Here is a 20,788-nt window from a genome sequence, read left to right on the forward strand (position 1 = left end):
ACTTTATCTTGAGAATCGGAGAGAAATACATTTTAATGTAAAGTTAATCATTTATTGGATTGGATTAAAAAATGCATGAAAACGACGACATTGAAAAAACAATCGCGTAAATAATCGCTATATTTCTGAAAATAATCACAATTATATATTTTAGCCCTAATATACAGGCCTAATCTATATACAGTAATATATATAAATATAATATATCGATATGTTTATATAGCGACACATTGTTAATAAAATTAACCCAAAGAGTTAGGAAAACAAAACTGTTGAATATATTTTCGTATCATTACTGTTTTTTGTGAAACATGAAAACGTTTTGTCTCACATTCAACCAACGTTCCTATAGTTTCGCTCTAATTCCTCCTGGAACTGCTCGACGTCTAATTCCGCCCTGAAGAATGTAATTCTGTGTGAAGTCCCTTTTTTTTTTCTTCAAATGCTGTTAAGTTTCACAGTCGACCGAACACCTCGGTCTGTCAGGGATTAGCTCTCGGGAATCTCTCTTGATTCCAGCTGATGCCGTTTGAAACGTTGACTCCAGTGAGGTCTTGTGTGTCTGGAGGTGTCGGCGGCGTGAAGACGCATCAGTGTTTATAGTCACTGCAGCCGTTTTACTTTCACTTTCGCCTTTCACTAATATTAAGAAACACCAAGAATTTTCTCTGTAAAATCACAGTCGGAATGAAAAAGAGAAAATGTATTTTGCTTTTTGGCCAAGTATATTTGTTTTTTTAGTACATTTTATTTATTTAATTGTGACTATTTACACCTGCTGAAAGTTCATTCAATTTAGTTAGTTAAATATTCAATAAAATGATTAATACTAATAATATACAATATAAGGTCATTTACGTTTAATAATTCCATATTTTAATTGAACACATGGAAATATCTGCTCAGTTCATCAGAGTTAAAGGACATCGATTCGAAACATAAATAGAATATACTTCATTGTGAACGAAACAAATGGGATAATTTTTACTCGAGTATTAGGGCCAATGTTTTTTTTTTTTACTATGAGATTAAATCCTGGGAAAATACTTTATTACGAGATTAAAGTTGTGCAAAGTACTTTATCACAAGATTAAAGTTGTAGGAAAATACTTTATTACGAGATTAAGGTTTAATTAAATAATTTATTATTGAGATTAAAGTCGTACAAAACTTTATCACGAGATAAAAGTCGTAGAAAAATACTTTATTACGAGATTAAAATTGTACAGAATACTTTATTACGAGATTAAAGTCGTAAAAAAAAACTTTATTAAAACATTAAAGTTGTACAAAAAAACTGTATTACGAGATTAAAATCATACAAAATACTTCATTATGAGATTAAAGACTAATTAAAACTTGATTACTAGATTAAAATCGAAGGAAAATATTTTATCACAATATTAAAGTAGTATGAAAATACTTTATTACGAGATTAAAGTCTTACAAAATATTTTATTATGAGATTAAAGTCCTACAAAACTTTGTCACGAGATAAAAGTCGTAGGAAAATACTTTAGTACGAGATTAATATTGTACAGAATACTTTATTACGAGATTAAAATTGTACAGAATACTTTATTACGAGATTAAAATCATACAAAATACTTCATTATGAGATTAAAGACTAATTAAAACTTGATTACTAGATTAAAATCGAAGGAAAATATTTTATCACAATATTAAAGTAGTATGAAAATACTTTATTACGAGATTAAAGTCTTACAAAATATTTTATTATGAGATTAAAGTCCTACAAAACTTTGTCACGAGATAAAAGTCGTAGGAAAATACTTTAGTACGAGATTAAAATTGTACAGAATACTTTATTACGAGATTAAAATTGTACAGAATACTTTATTACGAGATTAAAATCATACAAAATACTTCATTATGAGATTAAAGACTAATTAAGATTAAGGTTTAATTAAATAATTTATTATTGAGATTAAAGTCGTACAAAACTTTATCACGAGATAAAAGTCTTAGAAAAATACTTTATTACGAGATTACAATTGTACAGAATACTTTATTACGAGATTAAAGTCGTAAAAGAAAAACTTTATTAAGACATTAAAGTTGTACAAAAAAACTGTATTACGAGATTAAAATCATACAAAATACTTCATTATGAGATTAAAGACTAATTAAATACTTGATTACTAGATTAAAATCGAAGTAACATTTTTTTTATCACAATATTAAAGTAGTATAAATTACTTAATTACGAGATTAAAGTCTTACAAAATATTTTATTATGAGATTAAAGCCGAACAAAACTTTGTCACGAGATAAAAGTCGTAGGAAAATACTTTTTACGAGATTAAAAGTGGAGACATTGTCACTGGTGGAATTTATGAACAATATAAAAAATGTTGTTTGTCCGTAATGAAATAATTTGACACTGACTGATGTAATTCCGTCTCTGTGCTCAGCGTGTCTTCATACCAGACGCTGCCGAGGAACATGGCGAACAACCGCGTGTCGTACTCGCCTCACTACGGCGACGGCTACCGCAGCATGCCTCGCAACAGCCTGGCTCAGCGCGACAGCATCTGCAGCATGTCTCCGCTGCTGTACGACCAGAACCAGCCCGACAAGCGGCGCTCCATGCGGGACGACACCCTGTGGCAGCTGTACGAGTGGCAGCAGCGCCAGGCGTACCCCCCTCCTCGCCCGCCGGGCCTCTACAGCAACAACGCCAGTCCCAAGACCATGATCAACCTGTCGGAGCACGCCGCCCACAACTACTCCATCCCGCCCTCGCCCTCGCACGGGACGCTGTCCATGTACGGCGGGTACTCGCCCATGCGGTCGTACAACATGAGCAGCAGGTCCGAGGTCTCCTCGCCCGTGTACCAGAGGGACGCCAGCATCGACCGGCGACACCGGCCGCAGGTCAACAAGGTACGAGGCGAGGGTGGAAGTTTTTCAAATGTTTGAAAATAACTTTATTGTCCCTGCAGTATTCCTACACGCCCGACAGACGCTCCATGCCCGTCGGACTTCCAATCCAGACCATCACGGCCCAGTCGCTCCACGGGAAAACGGTAATGATGATATTTTGAATCAAAAAAACTATTTTCAGTTTATATTTTTACATTTATAATGAGCTTATACTGTTTTACCTTCAATGTTGACCAGTCTACCTTTATAAATGATTCTCTTTATTCATTATTAATGTGGTAAAATTGAATTGTAACCAACTCTTTGATACTTAAAACACTTTAAAAAATATTATTTAACTGTTAGTTTTGTTTTTGGATGATGAGTCCAAAACTCTGTCGACATCTTAACTGTTTATGTTTCACTTCACGTCTTCAATATGTTGGAAAATAAATTTATCACGAGATTAAAGTCGTACAACATACTTGATTACGAGATTAAAGTCGTACAAAATACTTGATTACGAGATTAAAGTCGTACAAAATACTTGATTACGAGATTAAAGTCGTACAAAATACTTGATTACGAGATTAAAGTCGTACAAAATACTTGATTGCGAGATTAAAGTCGTACAAAATACTTGATTACGAGATTAAAGTCGTACAAAATACTTAATTACGAGATTAAAGTCGTACAAAATACTTGATTACGAGATTAAAGTCGCACAAAATACTTGATTACGAGATTAACGTCGTACAAAATACTTGATTACGAGATTAAAGTCGTACAAAATACTTGATTAAGAGATTAAAGTCGTACAAAATACTTGATTACGAGATTAAAGTCGTACAAAATACTTGATTACGAGATTAAAGTCGTACAAAATACTTGATTACGAGATTAAAGTCGTACAAAATACTTGATTACGAGATTAAAGTCGTACAAAATACTTGATTACGAGATTAAAGTCGTACAAAATACTTGATTACGAGATTAAAGTCGTACAAAATACTTGATTACGAGATTAAAGTCCTACAAAATACTTGATTACGAGATTAAAGTCGTACAAAATACTTGATTACGAGATTTTAGTCATAAGAAACTACTTTATTACAAGATTAAAATCGAACATAAAATGTTGTAAAATAAATTGTCTCTAATAGAACTTAACTTTTTTTTATGTTTCTTATGTATTTATACATTTTTACTGTTTTATTATTTAAAAATAATATGTACAAAAGAAAATATTCAAAATCTTGAAAATATAATATATATACAGTATATATACCAATCATCATTTTACTTTAAATTAATTCACTAAATTACATGTACAAAATTAGGATTTTTTTGTTTGGGATTTATAAATATATATATATATATATATATAGATCATTGTTTTAACAGTTTTCTTTAAATTAATAAACTAAATTACAAAAAGAACCAAATTTGTAGTATATGTAGTATGACATTTTGTCAATTCTTTTTCACTAAAATAGAAATTTTTGAAACTGTGTTCATATAAATGTTTCTTTTTATTTAATGAATATTGCATTTTGACCGTTTTTTAAAAATATATATTTTACGTCCAAAACTACAGATTTTGCTTTTAAACAAACTTTGCTTTTCAAGATTTTTCAAATACTTTCTGCACATTATTTTATGAATAAATATTACATTTTAACTGTTGAATTAGTTTTTTCAATTTTATGTTTGAAATCAAAGAATTTCACAGATAACAACGATTAATATTTCACTACGTGTTCATCTAAATTTTCTTACAACTTTATTTATAATTATTTAATTATAACCAACTCTGCTTCCTGTTTATACTATTTTCTGCAAAATTATTTCATAAAATTATTTTTTTTATTCAGTTTTTTTCTGGTTTTATGTCCAACGTCTGTGGAATCTTCAACCATGTATTCTTCACCTCAACTTGTAGTTCACTGAGGGTCAATATAACAAACTATGTTTTTTGTTTCTTGCATTTTTACTGTGATAATATTTTTTATAATCAAATGTGTTTTGCCTTGATTTTGCTGCCTTTGATTGACACTTGATGTGATGAGTTCTGCGTTTGCTCTCCACGTTCTTCGGATTTGTTCCTGTTACTGAAACTTCTGAGTCAAGAGAGAATTAATGTCAAATGAAGACATCAGTGGTTTCTTTGAAGTGACGCTGATCCCACTGTCCTGAAGTGAAACACCTGGAAACATCATCCTTCTCTTTCCTCTCCTTCATCTGTCTCCCTCTCTTTCCTCTCCTCCATCTCCCTCTCTCTCTTTCCTCTCCTCCATCGCTCTCTCTCTTTCCTCTCCTCCATCTCTCTCTCTCTCTCTTTCCTCTCCTCCGTCTCTCTTTCCTCTCATCGATCACTCTCTCTCTCTTTCCTCTCCTCCATCTCTCTCTTTCTTTCCTCTCCTCCATCCCTCTCTTTCTTTTCTCTCCTCCATCACTCTCTCTCTCTTTCCTCTCCTCTGTCTCTCTCATTCTTTCCTCTCCTCCATCTCTCTCTCTCTTTCCTCTCCTCCATCTCTCTCTCTCTCTTTCCTCTACTTGATCACTCTCTCTCTCTTTCCTCTCCTCCGTCTCTCTCTTTCCTCGACTCGATCACTCTCTCTCTCTTTCCTCTCCTCCATCCCTCTCTTTCTTTTCTCTCCTCCATCTCTCTCTCTCTCTCTCGTTCCTCTCCTCTGTCTCTCTCTCTCTCCTCTCCTCTGTTCTCTTTTTCCTCTCCTCCATCGCTCTCTCTCTCTTTCCTCTCCTCCATCGCTCTCTCCCTTTCCTCTCCTCCGCTTCCCTCTTTCCTCTCCTCCACCACTCTCTCTCTTTCTTCTCCTACATCTCTCTCTTTCTTTCCTCTCATCCATCACTCTCTCTCTTTCCCCTCCTTTATCTCTCTCACATTCCTTTCCTCTGTCTCTCTCCTTCCTCTCCATCGCGCTCTCTCTCTGTTTCTTCTCCTCGTCTCTCTTCCTTTCCTCTCCTCTGTTCTCTCTTTCCTCTCCTCCATCTCTCTCTCTCTCTCTCTCTCTCTCTCTCTTTCCTCTCCTCCATCGCTCTCTCTCTCTTTCTTCTCCTCATCTCTCTCTTTCTTTCCTCTCCTCCATCTCTCTCTCTCTCTCTCTTTCCTGTCTTCCATCTCTCTCTCTCTCTCTCTCTCTCTCTCTCTCTCTCTCTCTTTCCTCTCCTCCGTCGCGGCGTCTCTCCAGCCCGAGGAACTGACGCTGCTGCTGATCAAGCTGCGGCGACAACAGTCTGAGCTCAACAGCCTCCGTGAACACACAGTCGCGCAGCTCATGCAGCTGAACGTCGACGGTGAAAACCCGAAGGTCAGAATGGAGGCGAACGGAAGTGTCGAGCGAGGGCTGCACAGAACATCCTTTCAACCACATTTACACACAATTTAGGAAAGATTAAATACACATTAAAACAGAATAAAATTAAATATGGAATTATTGATAAAATGTATGTTAATTACTAACATTACACATTATTTTAACATTGAACTCTGGTTCAATTATGTTAAGTGTAAATTGCACTTTTAATACAGAAGATTATTTATGATAATTTAATCTTGTTCTTAAATCATAATTGTATATAACTAGTAAGAAATGTCTACAAAGTTAGTTTAGTCGACTTTAATATCGTAATAAAGTATTTCCTACAACTTTAATCTCGTGATAAAGTATTTTCCTTCGACTTTAAAGTCTTACAAAATACTTTATCACGAGATAATCTTGTGATAAAGCATTTTCCTTCGACTTTAATCTCGTGATAAAGTATTTTCCTACAACTAAACTTGATAAATAAAAAATAATCATAAAAAATGATTCCACTTGATTTGTTTCAAATAAAACAATATTAAACGTTAATAACCTTCTATTGTTTATTAATAATGTTAAACATTTGATTGAAGATTGAACTCTGACCTTTCAACAAGTGTTCATTTTCACACTTGAATAAATAAAATGTACTTTAGTCACAACTTTAGTCATTAATACAAAATATGAATTCAGAGAAAACAAGTCAAATTACTTGTTTATTTATTTATTTCATTCACGTTGACTGATGTTCTGTGCAGCCCTTTTCCACGAGTCCATTCATCCTCATTGATTTCAACCGTCGACCATTTATTTGACCATTTATTGATTTAAAAATATTATTATTATTATTTTTTTTTTGTTTAACTTTGTTTTCAAAATAACAAAATCCATCAGTATTTTCCTAAATGTTGATGGAAACAATTATTTTCACCTTTCAAGTCAGTCCTGGCGCGAAATGATTTGACCTCCAGACAGATGTGTCGGCAAAGAAGGATTAAAGACTTGGAGCTGCTTTAAAAGCAGGATTTCTAACTTCTAAGTCTCCTCTAAGAATCAAATGTAGGTCAAGAGAGTCTGGTTTAGGATTTAGGTTCATCATCACTTTATCTACGTTTTATACACTCAGACGACACAAAGAGTGTTTTTGTAAATAAAGTTTTTTATCTAGATAAAACCATAGACTTTTGTTTAAGACTAGAGAAGCACAATAATAATAATAATAATTATAAAAATAATGATGACAATAATAATAAAAGTGTGATGAAAATAATAATAATAGTCTGATAATAAAAATAATGAGGATAACAATAGTAATAAAGGTGTAATGATGAAAAAATAATAATGTCATTAATAATGAAAGTATGATTAAAATTTTGATTTTGATAATAATAATATTAAAAGTGTGATGATAATAATAATAAAATAAATGTCTAATAATGAATAAATGTGTGATGATGAAAAAAATAAAAATTATAATATTTAATAATGAAAGTGGATGATGATAATAATGATAATAATAAAGGTGTAACTGTCAATAAAAGTGTGATGATAAAAAAAAAAGTTAATAATAATGAAAGTGTGATAATGTTAATAATAGTAATAAAAATAAAGGTCTGATTATAAATACAATTCTGATGATATAAATGATGATAATGATAATAAAAGTGTGATGATAATAATGATCATAAACGTGTGATGATAAAATTAAATAACAAAAATGTTGTTATTTAATAATGAAAGTATGATAAGATGATGATAATACATATAAAGCTTTGATGATTAAATTGATAATGATAATAATAAAAGTATGGTGATGACAATAATATTAATAGCGTTTTATTTGCATCATACATAATTAAGAGGAACAAAATAATTTATATATTATTCACTATTTTTGTCTTCAGTTTGCATGTTTACTTTCTTCTCAATCTTCATTTTGCCTTTTTTCAACTTATTTTATTTCTTTAACGTCCTTACACATGTGTGATTCCATCTGTGTACACGCGTGTGTTTCTATCTAAACTTGCATCAGAGATTCTTAAAAAAAAAAAAGAAGAAGCTGGGCTCCAGAGGTCAAAGGGTCACAGCTCTTACTTCCTTCTCTCCCTCTCTGCTGCCGACGGTAGAACGACGTCCTCTCGCGTCACCTGCACCGGACTCTCATGTATTTGGACGACCAGGTGGGAAGTGCATGTTTGCATGACCCGGAATTTAGCCTCAATCCTTTCAGATTATTTAACACTCAAGACTTAAATCCATGTGTGTTGACTCTTGTCCGGAGCCGCCAGTGTCGGTTGTGTTTGACGCTGTATTTGTGCGACTAGATGAAGGAAAGTGAGCCTTTAATCGTCATGACTCACTCTCTGATCGAGCGCTCGGCTGCGAGGCCTCGTCTGTTGCACCAAGTAAGGCCAGTGAACGCATCGTCGTCGCCAGCCGCCCTCACCCTCCCCTCGTCCTGTTCGCCCTGTCGTCCACGCACCCGCGGATCTCTTGTCGTCTCCGAGATCTCACTCGGTCTGTGTTGAAGTTTCATCCGCTGCTTCGACTGTCGAAGTCATGGCACCGTGGACATGACTTTTGAAACCGTGTTTGTGGTCATTTTCACTTTTCTGTGTTTTCTAGAAGCTGTTCAGAGACTGTTTTTTTCTGTGTTGATCACGGCTGGATGCACGAGTGACAAACTCAGTCGCACAAGGGGCCAAAATATCTCAGCAGTGCTTAAACTTTATTTAACACTGTCTCGGATCAATAGAACTTTATTGATTAGCAGGAAGCAAAGTTAAACTTTTATCTGAAGTTCCTTCCACTCGTCAAAACTCCCACAGGCTTCATAAAATGAATTAGTTTGTCACGTGTAGCTTCGGAAAAACACGTTTCCAGTGATTCTCAGTCCATTTAAACGTGATTATTTCTATTTAAAATCTGCATTAGAAACACAGACGACCACTTTTATCCGATGAATCCATGACTTTTCTCTCATCTTGTTAGAATTCAAATGAGTATATATTTTAGGGCTGCACGATATATCGAAAAATATCAAGATGTTGGCACGTGCGATATGCATATCGAAAACATGTGCGATAATTTATATTTATTTATCGTATAAATCAAGAATTTCTTAAATGCACACTTTCAATCAACAGTGTCACATTCTGTAAAGTTGTCATTTTGTACTTCTATGTGTCGTTGTTCACGTCTCGGTCTGTCTGTGAACTGTGCGGCGCAGCTTGCTAGGCTCGGTTGCTATGGCGACGTTAGTACTTTTCATCTCATCTCAGTTGTTTTCTTGTAAAATCGTGGAACTTCCTGTGTAAACCTGTCCGTCTTCGCATCAAGTTGTTAGCATCAGGTCATTTATAAACTGTTATGTGTGCGTGTACAAGTAGGTGGATTTATTATTGATTTGGTGATATTGCAACGCGCCGGCGGCTCCTCTCTGATGTCCCTCAGTTTTGCGGGACTTGCATCGTTTTCCCGGGAAAATAAATGAAAAAAAAATATGGCATTGTTTTCCTTATTCAAACCCCGGACATCCTCTACAGTACTCGCATGTGCACACGCAAGTGGCTACATTTTTAGGTGAAAAAAAAAAAATTCCATTATTATCGATGTCACAATTCAAGACACCAATATCGAATATCACACTTATGTACAATATCGTGCAGCCCTAGTTTATTTAAAGCGAAACAGTGCAGTTTCATAAAACTCATGATTAAAATGGTTAAAAAAAAAGCCACAATTGGCCAAAAGGCGAGATTTCATCTGTCGTCCCGTGGCTATGATGGAAGAAGACAATAAAGTAAATCTTGTATCTATAAATGAGTCACTTGGTTCCCACGTTTTTGAACACAAACTCTTAACTCTTTAGTTACAGTTAACTTTAGTTCAAACGGCTAAAAGAACAATGAAATATTGGCGATAACTGAGGACGAGAGGATACATCGGACTCCTGCAGCTGTTAAAGCTGATTTTTGGACACATTTGTTCTTACAGTTCTATTAATTCAATCAAAAGAGTCAAAATTCTGCATCCCCTAAAATGTTACTAGGAAAAATGTAAGTGAATCGAAATGCATATCGTATCGTGAGCTCAATATATCGTACATTATGGGATCGTATCGTGCAATTATTTTAATCACTGCAGACGAAGTACAGTATGTTACTATTTCAGGATCATCTTATGTATTTTACCTTTCACCACATTTTCGGGTCCTTTCTTTAAACCCTCTCTGTCACCGTTTCTCAAAACGACAGTCGTTCATGAGTCACAACATACATGGACGACGATCTGTTTGTGATATTTAAATGTCGTCAATTAGACCACCGAAAATCCACGGGATTTAATAACTTGAGTACATTTTCACATTTGTGGCATCGTTGAAAAATCACCTTCTTCGCAGAGAAGGTGGACGTTTGTTTAAAAAAACAAACATCTGGAGACATTCACGTCTTGTGCGAGACGCCCTTGTCTGTGACACGTCTTTGCCACTGTTGAGCACCTGCCTCAGGTGAACCCACTGTCTCCGCCCCCCGACCTGTCATCCTCACCCTGTGTCTCTGGTTCCAGCAGCACCAGCTCCGTTGCATGTGTCGATGTCTGTAGTTCGACTCTACACATCGACCATGTTGCTTTGACTCTTTCCAGCATCAACACCTCTGTCAGTTTAGGATGGAAAATCTTCTTTGATCAATTAAAGTGTAATGTTTCACGCTTTTAAGGATTTAAAATGGCCGCTTGTTTCACTGTAGCAAGAATTCATATCTAAAAAAAAAAAAATGTTTCCGTTGTTTCAAGTCATGCGTTTGTCATGTGATCACATGATTTCAGGCGGAATAATTGAGTTTTCACTTGCGTAAAAATAGAGCGAGACAAACTTCTTCAAGCATTTTATTTGATTATTGTCGGATAGAAGTATATCAGTGGCATCAGAATATATCGTTTTTATTGAATAATTCAATCAAATTCAATAAAAACAATATTGTATTTGATTAAAACATATTGAATCTAGAACATGTATTTTTTGAGTAATTGAAATTCAAATATTTTCAAAATTAATACCTTTTCACACAATTGATATTTTAATTTCAATAATTAAAAAATACAAACGCATACAAAAACTCACCATGACAAACCCACGAATGTAGAAACGCACACACAGACAAACAAATGCACAAACACACAGTAAAAAAGACACACATATAGACAAATGCAAACTCGCACACATACAAGCATTAATCATAATAATTCGTATAATTTTAAATTTAACATAAATGCAGCCTCCAGACAAAAGCAAACGAGTACCGAGCTGCTTGATCGTACTTTCAGCCAATCATGCGACGCGTAAGCGATCATGTGACGAAGCACTGTCGCGTCAAGACATCTTACACTTTATCTCACGATCAATCCGTAGATTTTGATGTCAAAGGATTTTAAGCAGAAACAATGTTTAACTCTGACGGACAGATCAGTCTGTATGAAAGCGTTTGTGGAAGCCCCGCCCACACGTGTGTTTAGCTCGCTCGGAGTCGACACTTCTGTTTTCAGGAAAACACCTTCGTTGACACGTCAGTGCTTCGATGTTGTTGAGAGTAGGATCAAGTAGCTCGGTTCTCGTTTGCTTTTGTCTGGTGGCACCTTCACACCTGCATATATTTCGAATTTAAAATGAAAAATTGAATTTCGAATTTTTTTTTTTTTCAAATTGAACGTGTGTATAATTCACTTTGAAAATATTCTTATAATTGAAATCGATTATCCCGTAAAAAAAACAAATTAAACTTTTCAATATTTCAATTCAATATTTCAAAAAACTTGTCGACTACATCAAGGGTTTGAGTCTAGAAAGAAACATTCAATTTAATTACGTAAATGTTTAAGATTCTATTGACATTTTTTTAAACTTTATTTGTTAGTTTAGTTTAGTTTCCTTCAGTAAACATTTGTTTTTCTGTTAATTACTGTAAATTGCGATGATGAGTGTTTTTGTGGTGGGTTTAAACAAAATTAAATAATGTCTCTTTTTGGTCAATGTTAATGGAAAATACTTTTTATTAATCCTGGATTTTTCATACAATATTTCACCTTTTTTTTCATAGACACTTCATCTGCAGTTTTAAAACCTCAAATGTTTCCTCAAAACTATTAAAACATGATGATTCCAGCGACTGACCTGCAGGTCACTATTATAACACATGTTGTTTTCTACAACGTCTGATTTATGGAATCATTTATTTATTGAAATTATTGATGGTTGTGAAATTGTTTTCAATTATAACTATTTTGTCAAATTGTAGATTTGAAAACAAGTTATAGATACAAACAAGATTAACGTAATTATAAAATAATTACGATCAATTAACCACGATTAATCGAATAATTTGACATCACGTATAGTTTCACTGAGAATAAGACTCTTGTGAGTGTTTGTGTGTGTTTATGAATGTGTGTGTTTGTTTGTTTGTATCTTTGTGCGCGTTGGTTTCTGTGTTTGTGTGTCTTTCTGAGTGCGTTTCTGCATTTGTTAGTGCGTGTGCGTCTGCATTTGTGCATGTGTGTGTCTCTGTGTAGGTACAGTACTTGTGCATCTTTGCGTTTGTCTATATGTGTGTCAGTGTTTTTGTGACAGTATGTCTGTGCGTGTGTGTCTGCGTTTGAGTGTGTTTTTGTATATACAGTGGGGCAAAAAAGTATTTAGTCAGCCACCAATTGTGCAAGTTTTCCCACTTAAAATGATGAAAATGATTTTCATCATAGGTACACTTCAAAAAATCCAGGAATCCACATTGTTGGATTTTTAAAGAATTTATTTGTAAATTATGGTGGAAAATAAGTATTTGGTCACTTCAAACAAGGAAGATCTCTGGCTCTCACAGACCTGTAACTTCTTCTTTAAGAAGCTCTTCTGTCCTCCACTCCTTACCTGTATTAATGGCACCTGTTTGAAGTCGTTATCTGTATAAAAGACACCTGTCCACAGCCTCAAACAGTCAGACTCCAAACTCCACTATGGCCAAGACCAAAGAGCTGTCGAAGGACACCAAGAAAAGAATTGTAGACCTGCACCAGACTGGGAAGAGTGAATCTACAATAGGCAAGCAGCTTTGTGTGAAAAAATCAACTGTGGGAGCAATTATCAGAAAATGGAAGACATACAAGACCACTGATAATCTCCCTCGATCTGGGGCTCCACGCAAGATCTCATCCCGTGGGGTCAAAATGATCATGAGATAGGTGAGAAAAAATCCCAGAACCACACGGGGGGACCTGGTGAATGACCTGCAGAGAGCTGGGACCAAAGTAACAAAGGTTACCATCAGTAACTACAACGACAGGGAATCAAATCCTGCAGTGCCAGACGTGTCCCCCTGCTTAAGCCAGTGCATGTCCAGGCCCGTCTGAAGTTTGCCAGAGGGCACATGGATGATACAGCAGAGGATTGGGAGAATGTCATGTGGTCAGATGAAACCAAAGTAGAACTTTTTGGTATAAACTCAACTCGTCGTGTTTGGAGGATGAAGAATACTGAGTTGCATCCCAAGAACACCATACCTACTGTGAAGCATGGGGGTGGAAACATCATGCTTTGGGGCTGTTTTTCTGCTAAGGGGACAGGACGACTGATCCGTGTTAAGGAAAGAATAAATGGGGCCATGTATCGTGAGATTTTGAGCCAAAACCTCCTTCCATCAGTGAGAGCTTTGATGATGAAACGTGGCTGGGTCTTCCAGCATGACAATGATCCCAAACACACCGCCCGGGCAACGAAGAAGTGGCTCCGTAAGAAGCATTTGAAAGTCCTGGAGTGGCCTAGCCAGTCTCCAGACCTCAACCCCATAGAAAATCTGTGGAGGGAGTTGAAAGTCCGTGTTGCTCGGCAACAGCCCCAAAACATCACTGCTCTCGAGAAGATCTGAATGGAGGAATGGGCCAAAATACCAGCTACTGTGTGTGCAAACCTGGTAAAGACCTATAGTAATCGTTTGACCTCTGTTATTGCCAACAAAGGTTATATTACAAAGTATTGAGTTGAATTTTTGTTATTGACCAAATACTTATTTTCCACCATAATTTACAAATAAATTCTTTAAAAATCCTACAATGTGAATTCCTGGATTTTTTTTTTCACATTCTGTCTCACATTTAAAGTGTACCTATGATGAAAATTACAGACCTGTCATTATTTTAAGTGGGAGAACTTGCACAATTGGTGGCTGACTAAATACTTTTTTGCCCCACCGTATATATGTGTGTGTTTACATTTTTGTGTGAGTGTCTGTGTTTTCGTGACTGTATGTTTGTGTGTTTGTTCGTATGTGTCTGTGCTTGGGTGTGTCTTTGTGCATGTATGTGTCTTGTGCATGTATTTGTGCGTCTTTGCATTTGTCCATTTGTGTGTCTTTGTTTCTCTTCATTTGTGCGTTTGTTTGTGTGTGTCTGCATTTGTGGGTGTGTCATGGTGAGTTTTTGTATTTATGTGTTTATTTGCCTGTTTTATGTGTGTGTCTGCATTTGTGGGTGTGTCAATTTGAGTTTTTGTATTTATGTGTGTATTTGCATGTCTTATGTTTGTGTCCATGTTTTTGTGACTGTACTATATGTTTGTGCATTTGTTGCGTGTGTCTGCATTTGAGTAGTTGTATGTGTTTATAAACGTGTGTGTGTGTCTGTGTTGGTGTGTGCTTGTGTTTGTCTGCAGTGGTGCGGTAGTGCTGGAGTACAGAAGGAGAAAAGCTCACGGTTGGTAAATCCGACGGATTCGCTGACTCGGCAGTAAAACCACTGCTACGACGCTGCAGACAATATTAGACTCGACTGGATGTTCGTGGTTGGAGCTCAAAGCAACATGAGCACAAACGTTCCGACTCTGTCCAAACAAACGTTCACCATCCAGTGTTTCTGACGCCCTTCCCTTCTCCTCAGATGAGTCCTGACGTCTACAGGGAACACGCGTACGCGCCCGAGGAGGTGGACGTGGACGTGAGTGGTTTGAAAACGTCCGTGGACTCGACCTCTGACCTCTGACCTCACACTCGTCCACCTTTTGTCTCCTCAGACCAAGCTGAGCCGCCTGTGCGAGCAGGAGAAGGTGGTGAGAGCTCAAGAGGAGAAGCTGCAGCAGCTGTACAGAGAGAAGGTGAGGGTTGTTGCTGGAGCCCACTCTCGATGACGCGCGGTGACAAACCTCCGTGCTTGACCGATCACAGCAGAGTGGGCGTGGTTATGGTCAACAAGATTTCATCTCCAGAAAAAAAAAGTGTTTTCAGTGGGCGGAGCTTAAGATCATTTTCTAATGTCAATATTTCAATGAAAAGAGAGTTTTGTACAAACACACACTGATGATACAATAGAGTCACACATGACAACAACACACACACACTGATGATACGATAGAGTCACACATCACAACACACACTGAGGATACAATAGAGTCTTAACTACACACAGACACTGATGATACAATCGAGTCAAGACACACTTACGATACAAGACACACTGAGGATACAATAGAGTCACACATCACAAGAACACACAACAACAATACACACACACTGATGATGCAATAGAGTCACACATGACAACAACACACACTGATGATACAATAGACTCACACATCACAACAACACACACATACACACTTTAGTTCAACTTTAAATCTCACTTAAATTGAACATATTGTTTAACGCTCCACCTAGTGTCATAATAGTGTAACTGCAACTCTGCAAATTGCTTTATTTTTCTGTTTTAATGTGTAAACTTGAAAATGAAGACACAGTATCATGTTTCACGACACATCACTTCCTGGTAAGGTCAAGAGTTTCTCACAATCTCGAAGTTTCCACAAAACTCTCTACATTGAAATATTGACATTAGAAAATTATCTTAAGCTCCGCCCACTGAAAACACTTTGTTCTTCTGGAGATAAAATCTTGTTGACCATAACCACACCCACTCTGCTGTGATTGGTGAAAAATGGAGGTTTTTCAACGTGTGTCATCAACCCCGGAAGTCTCTGCCTCCAAGGAACTCGTTGTATAAACAAAGCAAGGACGTGATTACAGCTGGCTGGAGGAGGAGTGAAGCCATTATTATGTCATAATGGACTCTCGTAACCTCTCGTTCGCCCAGATTTCGGAGCAACTTTATTAAGTAATAAATTGAAAACATGGTCATGAGGAACTTACTGCATCTTGGAGAGGAAGTTACTTATATATATTTTTAACTTCGTTTTTCTAATAATAATATAATAAATACTGATTTATTTATTGATAATATTAATGAATATACTGTATATTATTTGTGTGTCATTGTTTACGCACACACACCACTTTCTTTAAACACAATGTAAACATTGACTCTAGAGTTTTTTCCACTTTTAAATGTTTTAATGTATCATCTTTAAATGATCGTCTGTTGTTCTTCGACATGTACGTCGACCTCGGTCTCGTCTTGAAGAATGTGTTCTTCTGTGTTGTGTTGTTCAATTGTGTCGTGGTTCTTTTTTCTTCCTCTTTTTTTTCGTCCGGACATTCTTCGCTCCACTGGCCTGGACTGAGCAAACGTCTCCTCGTGTGACTCTGGACTGTGTGTGTCTCTGTGTGTGTCTCTGTGTGTGTGTGTGTGCGTCTGTGTGTGTCTTAGCAGAACCAATTAGTTTCTGCTTCGTTGTTCCTCGTGAAGCTTTTGTTTGCCGGAGTCACTCGAGGAGATGTTTATTAAAAGTACAAGTTATTAATAATTTGTTTCAGTTTTAACAGTTAACAGAAAAACAAAAGTGAAAGTTCTTGTTCTACAGAATAAGATGTCTGTGCGTATGTGTGTGTTTGTGAACGTGTTTGTACTTGTTTGTTTGGTTTGTTTCTGCATTTGTTTGCATGTCTGTGCTTGTTTGTGTCTCCATATGAGTTTTTTTTTGTGTGCGTGTCTGTGTTTTCGTGACTTAGGTTTTTTATGCGTTTGTTCGTATTCGTCTGTGTGTGGGTGTGTCTCTATTTGTGTGTGTCATGGTGAGTTTGTGTATGTGTCTGTATACATGTGTGTGCGTGTCTGTGTTTGTGTGGGTCCATGAGTGTGTTTCATTGTGTTTGTGTGGGTCCATGAGTGTGTTTCATTGTGTTTGTGTGGGTCCATAAGTGTGTTTCATTGTGTTGGTGTGGGTCCATGAGTGTGTTTGATTGTCTTGGTGTGGGTCCATGAATGTGTTTGACAAGTGTATGTTTGTGTGGGTCCATGAGTGTGTTTCATTGTGTCTGTGTGGGTCCATGAGTGTGTTTCATTGTGTTTGTGTGGGTCCATGAGTGTGTTTGATTGTGTCTGTGTGGGTCCATGAGTGTGTTTCATTGTGTTTGTGTGGGTCCATGAGTGTGTTTCATTGTGTTGGTGTGGGTCCATGAGTGTGTTTCATTGTGTTGGTGTGGGACCATGAATGTGTTTGACTAGTGTATGTTTGTGTGGGTCCATGAGTGTGTTTCATTGTGTTGGTGTGGGTCCATGAGTGTGTTTCATTGTGTTTGTGTGGGTCCATGAGTGTGTTTCATTGTGTTGGTGTGGGACCCTGAAAGTGTTTGACTGGTGTATATTTGTGTGGGTCCAGGAGTGTGTTTCATTGTGTTGGTGTGAGTCTATGAGTGTGTTTGACTGGTGTATATTTGGGTCCATGAGTGTGTTTGACTGGTGTATATTTGTGTGGGTCCATGAGTGTGTTTGATTGTGTCTATGGTTGTGTGTCTGCAGCACACCTTGGAGACGGCCCTGCTGTCGGCGAGCCAGGAGATCGAGATGGGTTCTGAAGGTCCGGCTGCCATGCAGAGCGTGATCCAGCAGAGAGACCTGCTGCAGAACGGACTCCTCAGCACCTGCAGAGAGCTTTCCAGAGTCACCGCTGTAAGTGCACACGCTTGCCACAGGAAACGGACCGCGGACTGAACATGTGTGTGAGCAGGAGATGGATCGGTCGTGGAGGGACTACGAGCGTCTGGAGGGAGACGTGACTCTGGCCAAGAATCACCTGCTGGAGCAGCTGGAGGCTCTGGGGTCGCCTCAGGTACGAGTCCTCACCGGGTCCACGTCCCGACCCTCATCATCATCATCGTCTTTGTGATCCAGACCGACCCGCCCAGTCAGCAGCACGTGCACGTGCAGAAGGAGCTGTGGAGGATCCAGGACGTGATGGAGGTTCTGAACAAACACAAGGCCCAGAGAGACGAGGCCGACGGGTCCAGTGTCCACGGACCGCGAGCCAACTTCAGCCAACAGAAGACGGAGGTGAGAACTCGTGGACCAGAGAGTTAACGCTGACGCAGCGTTTCTCTGAGGGAAAGTAACTGGTGCTGTCAATCGGTGAATCAGTAGTTAATTGATCGAATGGATCTTTTTTAATCGCACCTAAAATGGCTGCGAAAAGTGTGACTTCACAACGACAACTCAAGGATGTCGGCACAGAAACAAAGACTTACAATAACACTACTTGAAGAAAAACAAACAATTAAGATACAGACCTAAAAAACAAGAACAACAAAGTGATTAATAAATACTTCATAATTTGACAGCCCTAATAATTAAACAAAAATGTCGTCAGATTCTCAATTTGACAAGAATAAAGTTAAAGATTATTGTCATTATAAATCACCAATTGTGATTAATTAATCGCGATTAATCTCATAATTTGACAGCCCTTTAATAACTTCACTACAATTTTGTCGTATTGTCAATTTGACGACGATAAAGTTAGATTTAAAATTTTGTCCGATTTTTCCATTTGACAATAATAAAAAGTTCAAATAGAAAAAAAATAGATTAATGTGATTATAAAAGTAGTTAAAAATGATGAATTAATTGTGATTAATCACACATTTGTCAGCCAAAAAATGTTGTGATTTGACATCAATTGTAAGACATACTATTAAACTAATAGACTATTTCCATTATGAAAGTAACTAATTATGATTTATTAATCGATTAATTAATAGCATACATTGACAACACTACTGTTCTTGGCTCAGATGCGCACGATTTTACTTTACTAGCTTATAATGAAGAACAAGAAAATAAGACTATAAAGTTAGAGATAAAAAATAGAATTCATTTGATTTAAAAAAAGACAATGATAATTAATTAATCGCATAATTTGACAGCCTTAATCATTTCACTACAATTTTGTCAGATTTTCCATTTGACAATAAAAAAAAGTAAAGAAGTAAAAAATTGAATGTGATTATATAGGTAGTTAATCATGATTAATTAATATTGATTAATCACACATTTTTCAGCCATAACAATTTCTCTACAATTTTGTCATTTAAGTAAGACATACTATTAAACTAATAGACTGTTTCCAATATGAAAGTAACTAATTATGATTAATTAATGGCAAATGTTGACAACAGTAGTGTTAGTTAGTGGCTCAGATGTACACGACTTTCTTTTGCAAAACTATAGCTGATGATAAAGAAAATGAAAGGAAAATCTTCTATTCTAAAATGAAGTATTTATTGATGAATACTTTTTTTTATAAAATATGAAGTTTATACTTCGAGAATTCTCGGGAGCAGATCGTGTTCCTAAACCTTGCGGCTCCTTCCGTGTGGTCTTCCTGTCTCCCCGGCTTCATCCCAGGAGGACGACTCTGTTCCCCCGAGGCCTCCCTTGCCTCAGTCCTACCAGCCCGGCCCCCCCGACCCGCCGTCTAAACCTCCCGCCGCTGGCACGTTGCCCGCGTCACTCCACAAGTCTGAGGACAGGAAGTCCAGCCACAGGAACGGCACCAGCGGCGTAAGCTGTTAATCCATCAGCGCCCCCGAGATTAGTTTGATTTGAGGGGCGTTCCACCTTTCATTTGGATCATTCTTACGTTTTATACTTTTACTATTTGCTTTTTATGCTGTTCTCGTGTTCAAGGTTCATTTTTGCCTGCTCTTAACTCTTGATTTGACTTTATTTTATACATCAAATGTTTCAGAATCGTCTTGTGAAAATGTTTTCAGTTAAAACATTTTTTGGTGTCCCAAGGGTCCGGATTACAGGCTGTACAAGAGTGAACCGGAGCTCACCACGGTCGCCGAGGTCGACGAGAATAATGGAGAGGATCGATCCGAGCATCCGGCCGACCACAACGGAAACAAAGGTGCTTATCATGGTGGTTATCATGGTGGTTATCATGGTGGTTATCATGGTGGTTATCATGGTGGTTATCATGGTGGTTATCATCGTGCTTATCATCGTGGTTATCATCGTGGTTATCATCGTGTTTATCATCGTGTTTATCATCGTGGTTATCATGGTGGTTATCATGGTGGTTATCATGGTGGTTATCATGGTGGTTATCATGGTGGTTATCATCGTGCTTATCATCGTGCTTATCATCGTGCTTATCATCGTGCTTATCATCGTGCTTATCATCGTGGTTATCATCGTGCTTATCATCGTGCTTATCATCGTGCTTATCATCGTGGTTATCATCGTAGTTATCGTGGCCACCTCAGCAGGGAAGGTTGTGGGTTCACTTCCAACCTGAGGTGTTCTGTAGAGTTTGTATGTTGTGGTTTAATTCTGGGCAGGATGAGGATGAGGATGAGAAG

At 37.1% G+C, this 20,788-nt stretch overlaps 1 protein-coding gene across 9 annotated transcripts in view; it reads left to right on the plus strand.

Moving 5' to 3' along the window:
• LOC148073513 (pleckstrin homology domain-containing family A member 5-like) overlaps positions 1-20,788 on the plus strand; it is a 108,137-nt gene that overhangs the window by 76,947 nt on the left and 10,402 nt on the right. For 6 of the 9 annotated variants that reach the window (XM_087797273.1, XM_087797271.1, XM_087797274.1 and 3 more), the window contains 11 exons: positions 2,436-2,907; positions 2,967-3,050; positions 6,099-6,218; positions 8,339-8,392; positions 8,537-8,617; positions 15,135-15,191; positions 15,268-15,348; positions 17,946-18,095; positions 18,154-18,255; positions 18,318-18,476; positions 20,220-20,334. In XM_087797273.1, coding sequence (XP_087653399.1) covers positions 2,436-2,907; positions 2,967-3,050; positions 6,099-6,218; positions 8,339-8,392; positions 8,537-8,617; positions 15,135-15,191; positions 15,268-15,348; positions 17,946-18,095; positions 18,154-18,255; positions 18,318-18,476; positions 20,220-20,334 — 1,475 coding nt within the window. Of the gene's footprint in view, positions 1-2,435; positions 2,908-2,966; positions 3,051-6,098; positions 6,219-8,338; positions 8,393-8,536; positions 8,618-15,134; positions 15,192-15,267; positions 15,349-17,945; positions 18,096-18,153; positions 18,256-18,317; positions 18,477-19,829; positions 19,983-20,219; positions 20,335-20,788 lie in introns of all 9 variants that reach the window. The other 3 variants (XM_087797279.1, XM_087797272.1, XM_087797275.1) reach the window with 3 other exon arrangements.

The sequence above is a fragment of the Callionymus lyra genome, chromosome 8 (assembly GCF_982586985.1).
Source record: "Callionymus lyra chromosome 8, fCalLyr1.hap1.1, whole genome shotgun sequence".
NCBI lineage: Eukaryota > Metazoa > Chordata > Actinopteri > Syngnathiformes > Callionymidae > Callionymus > Callionymus lyra.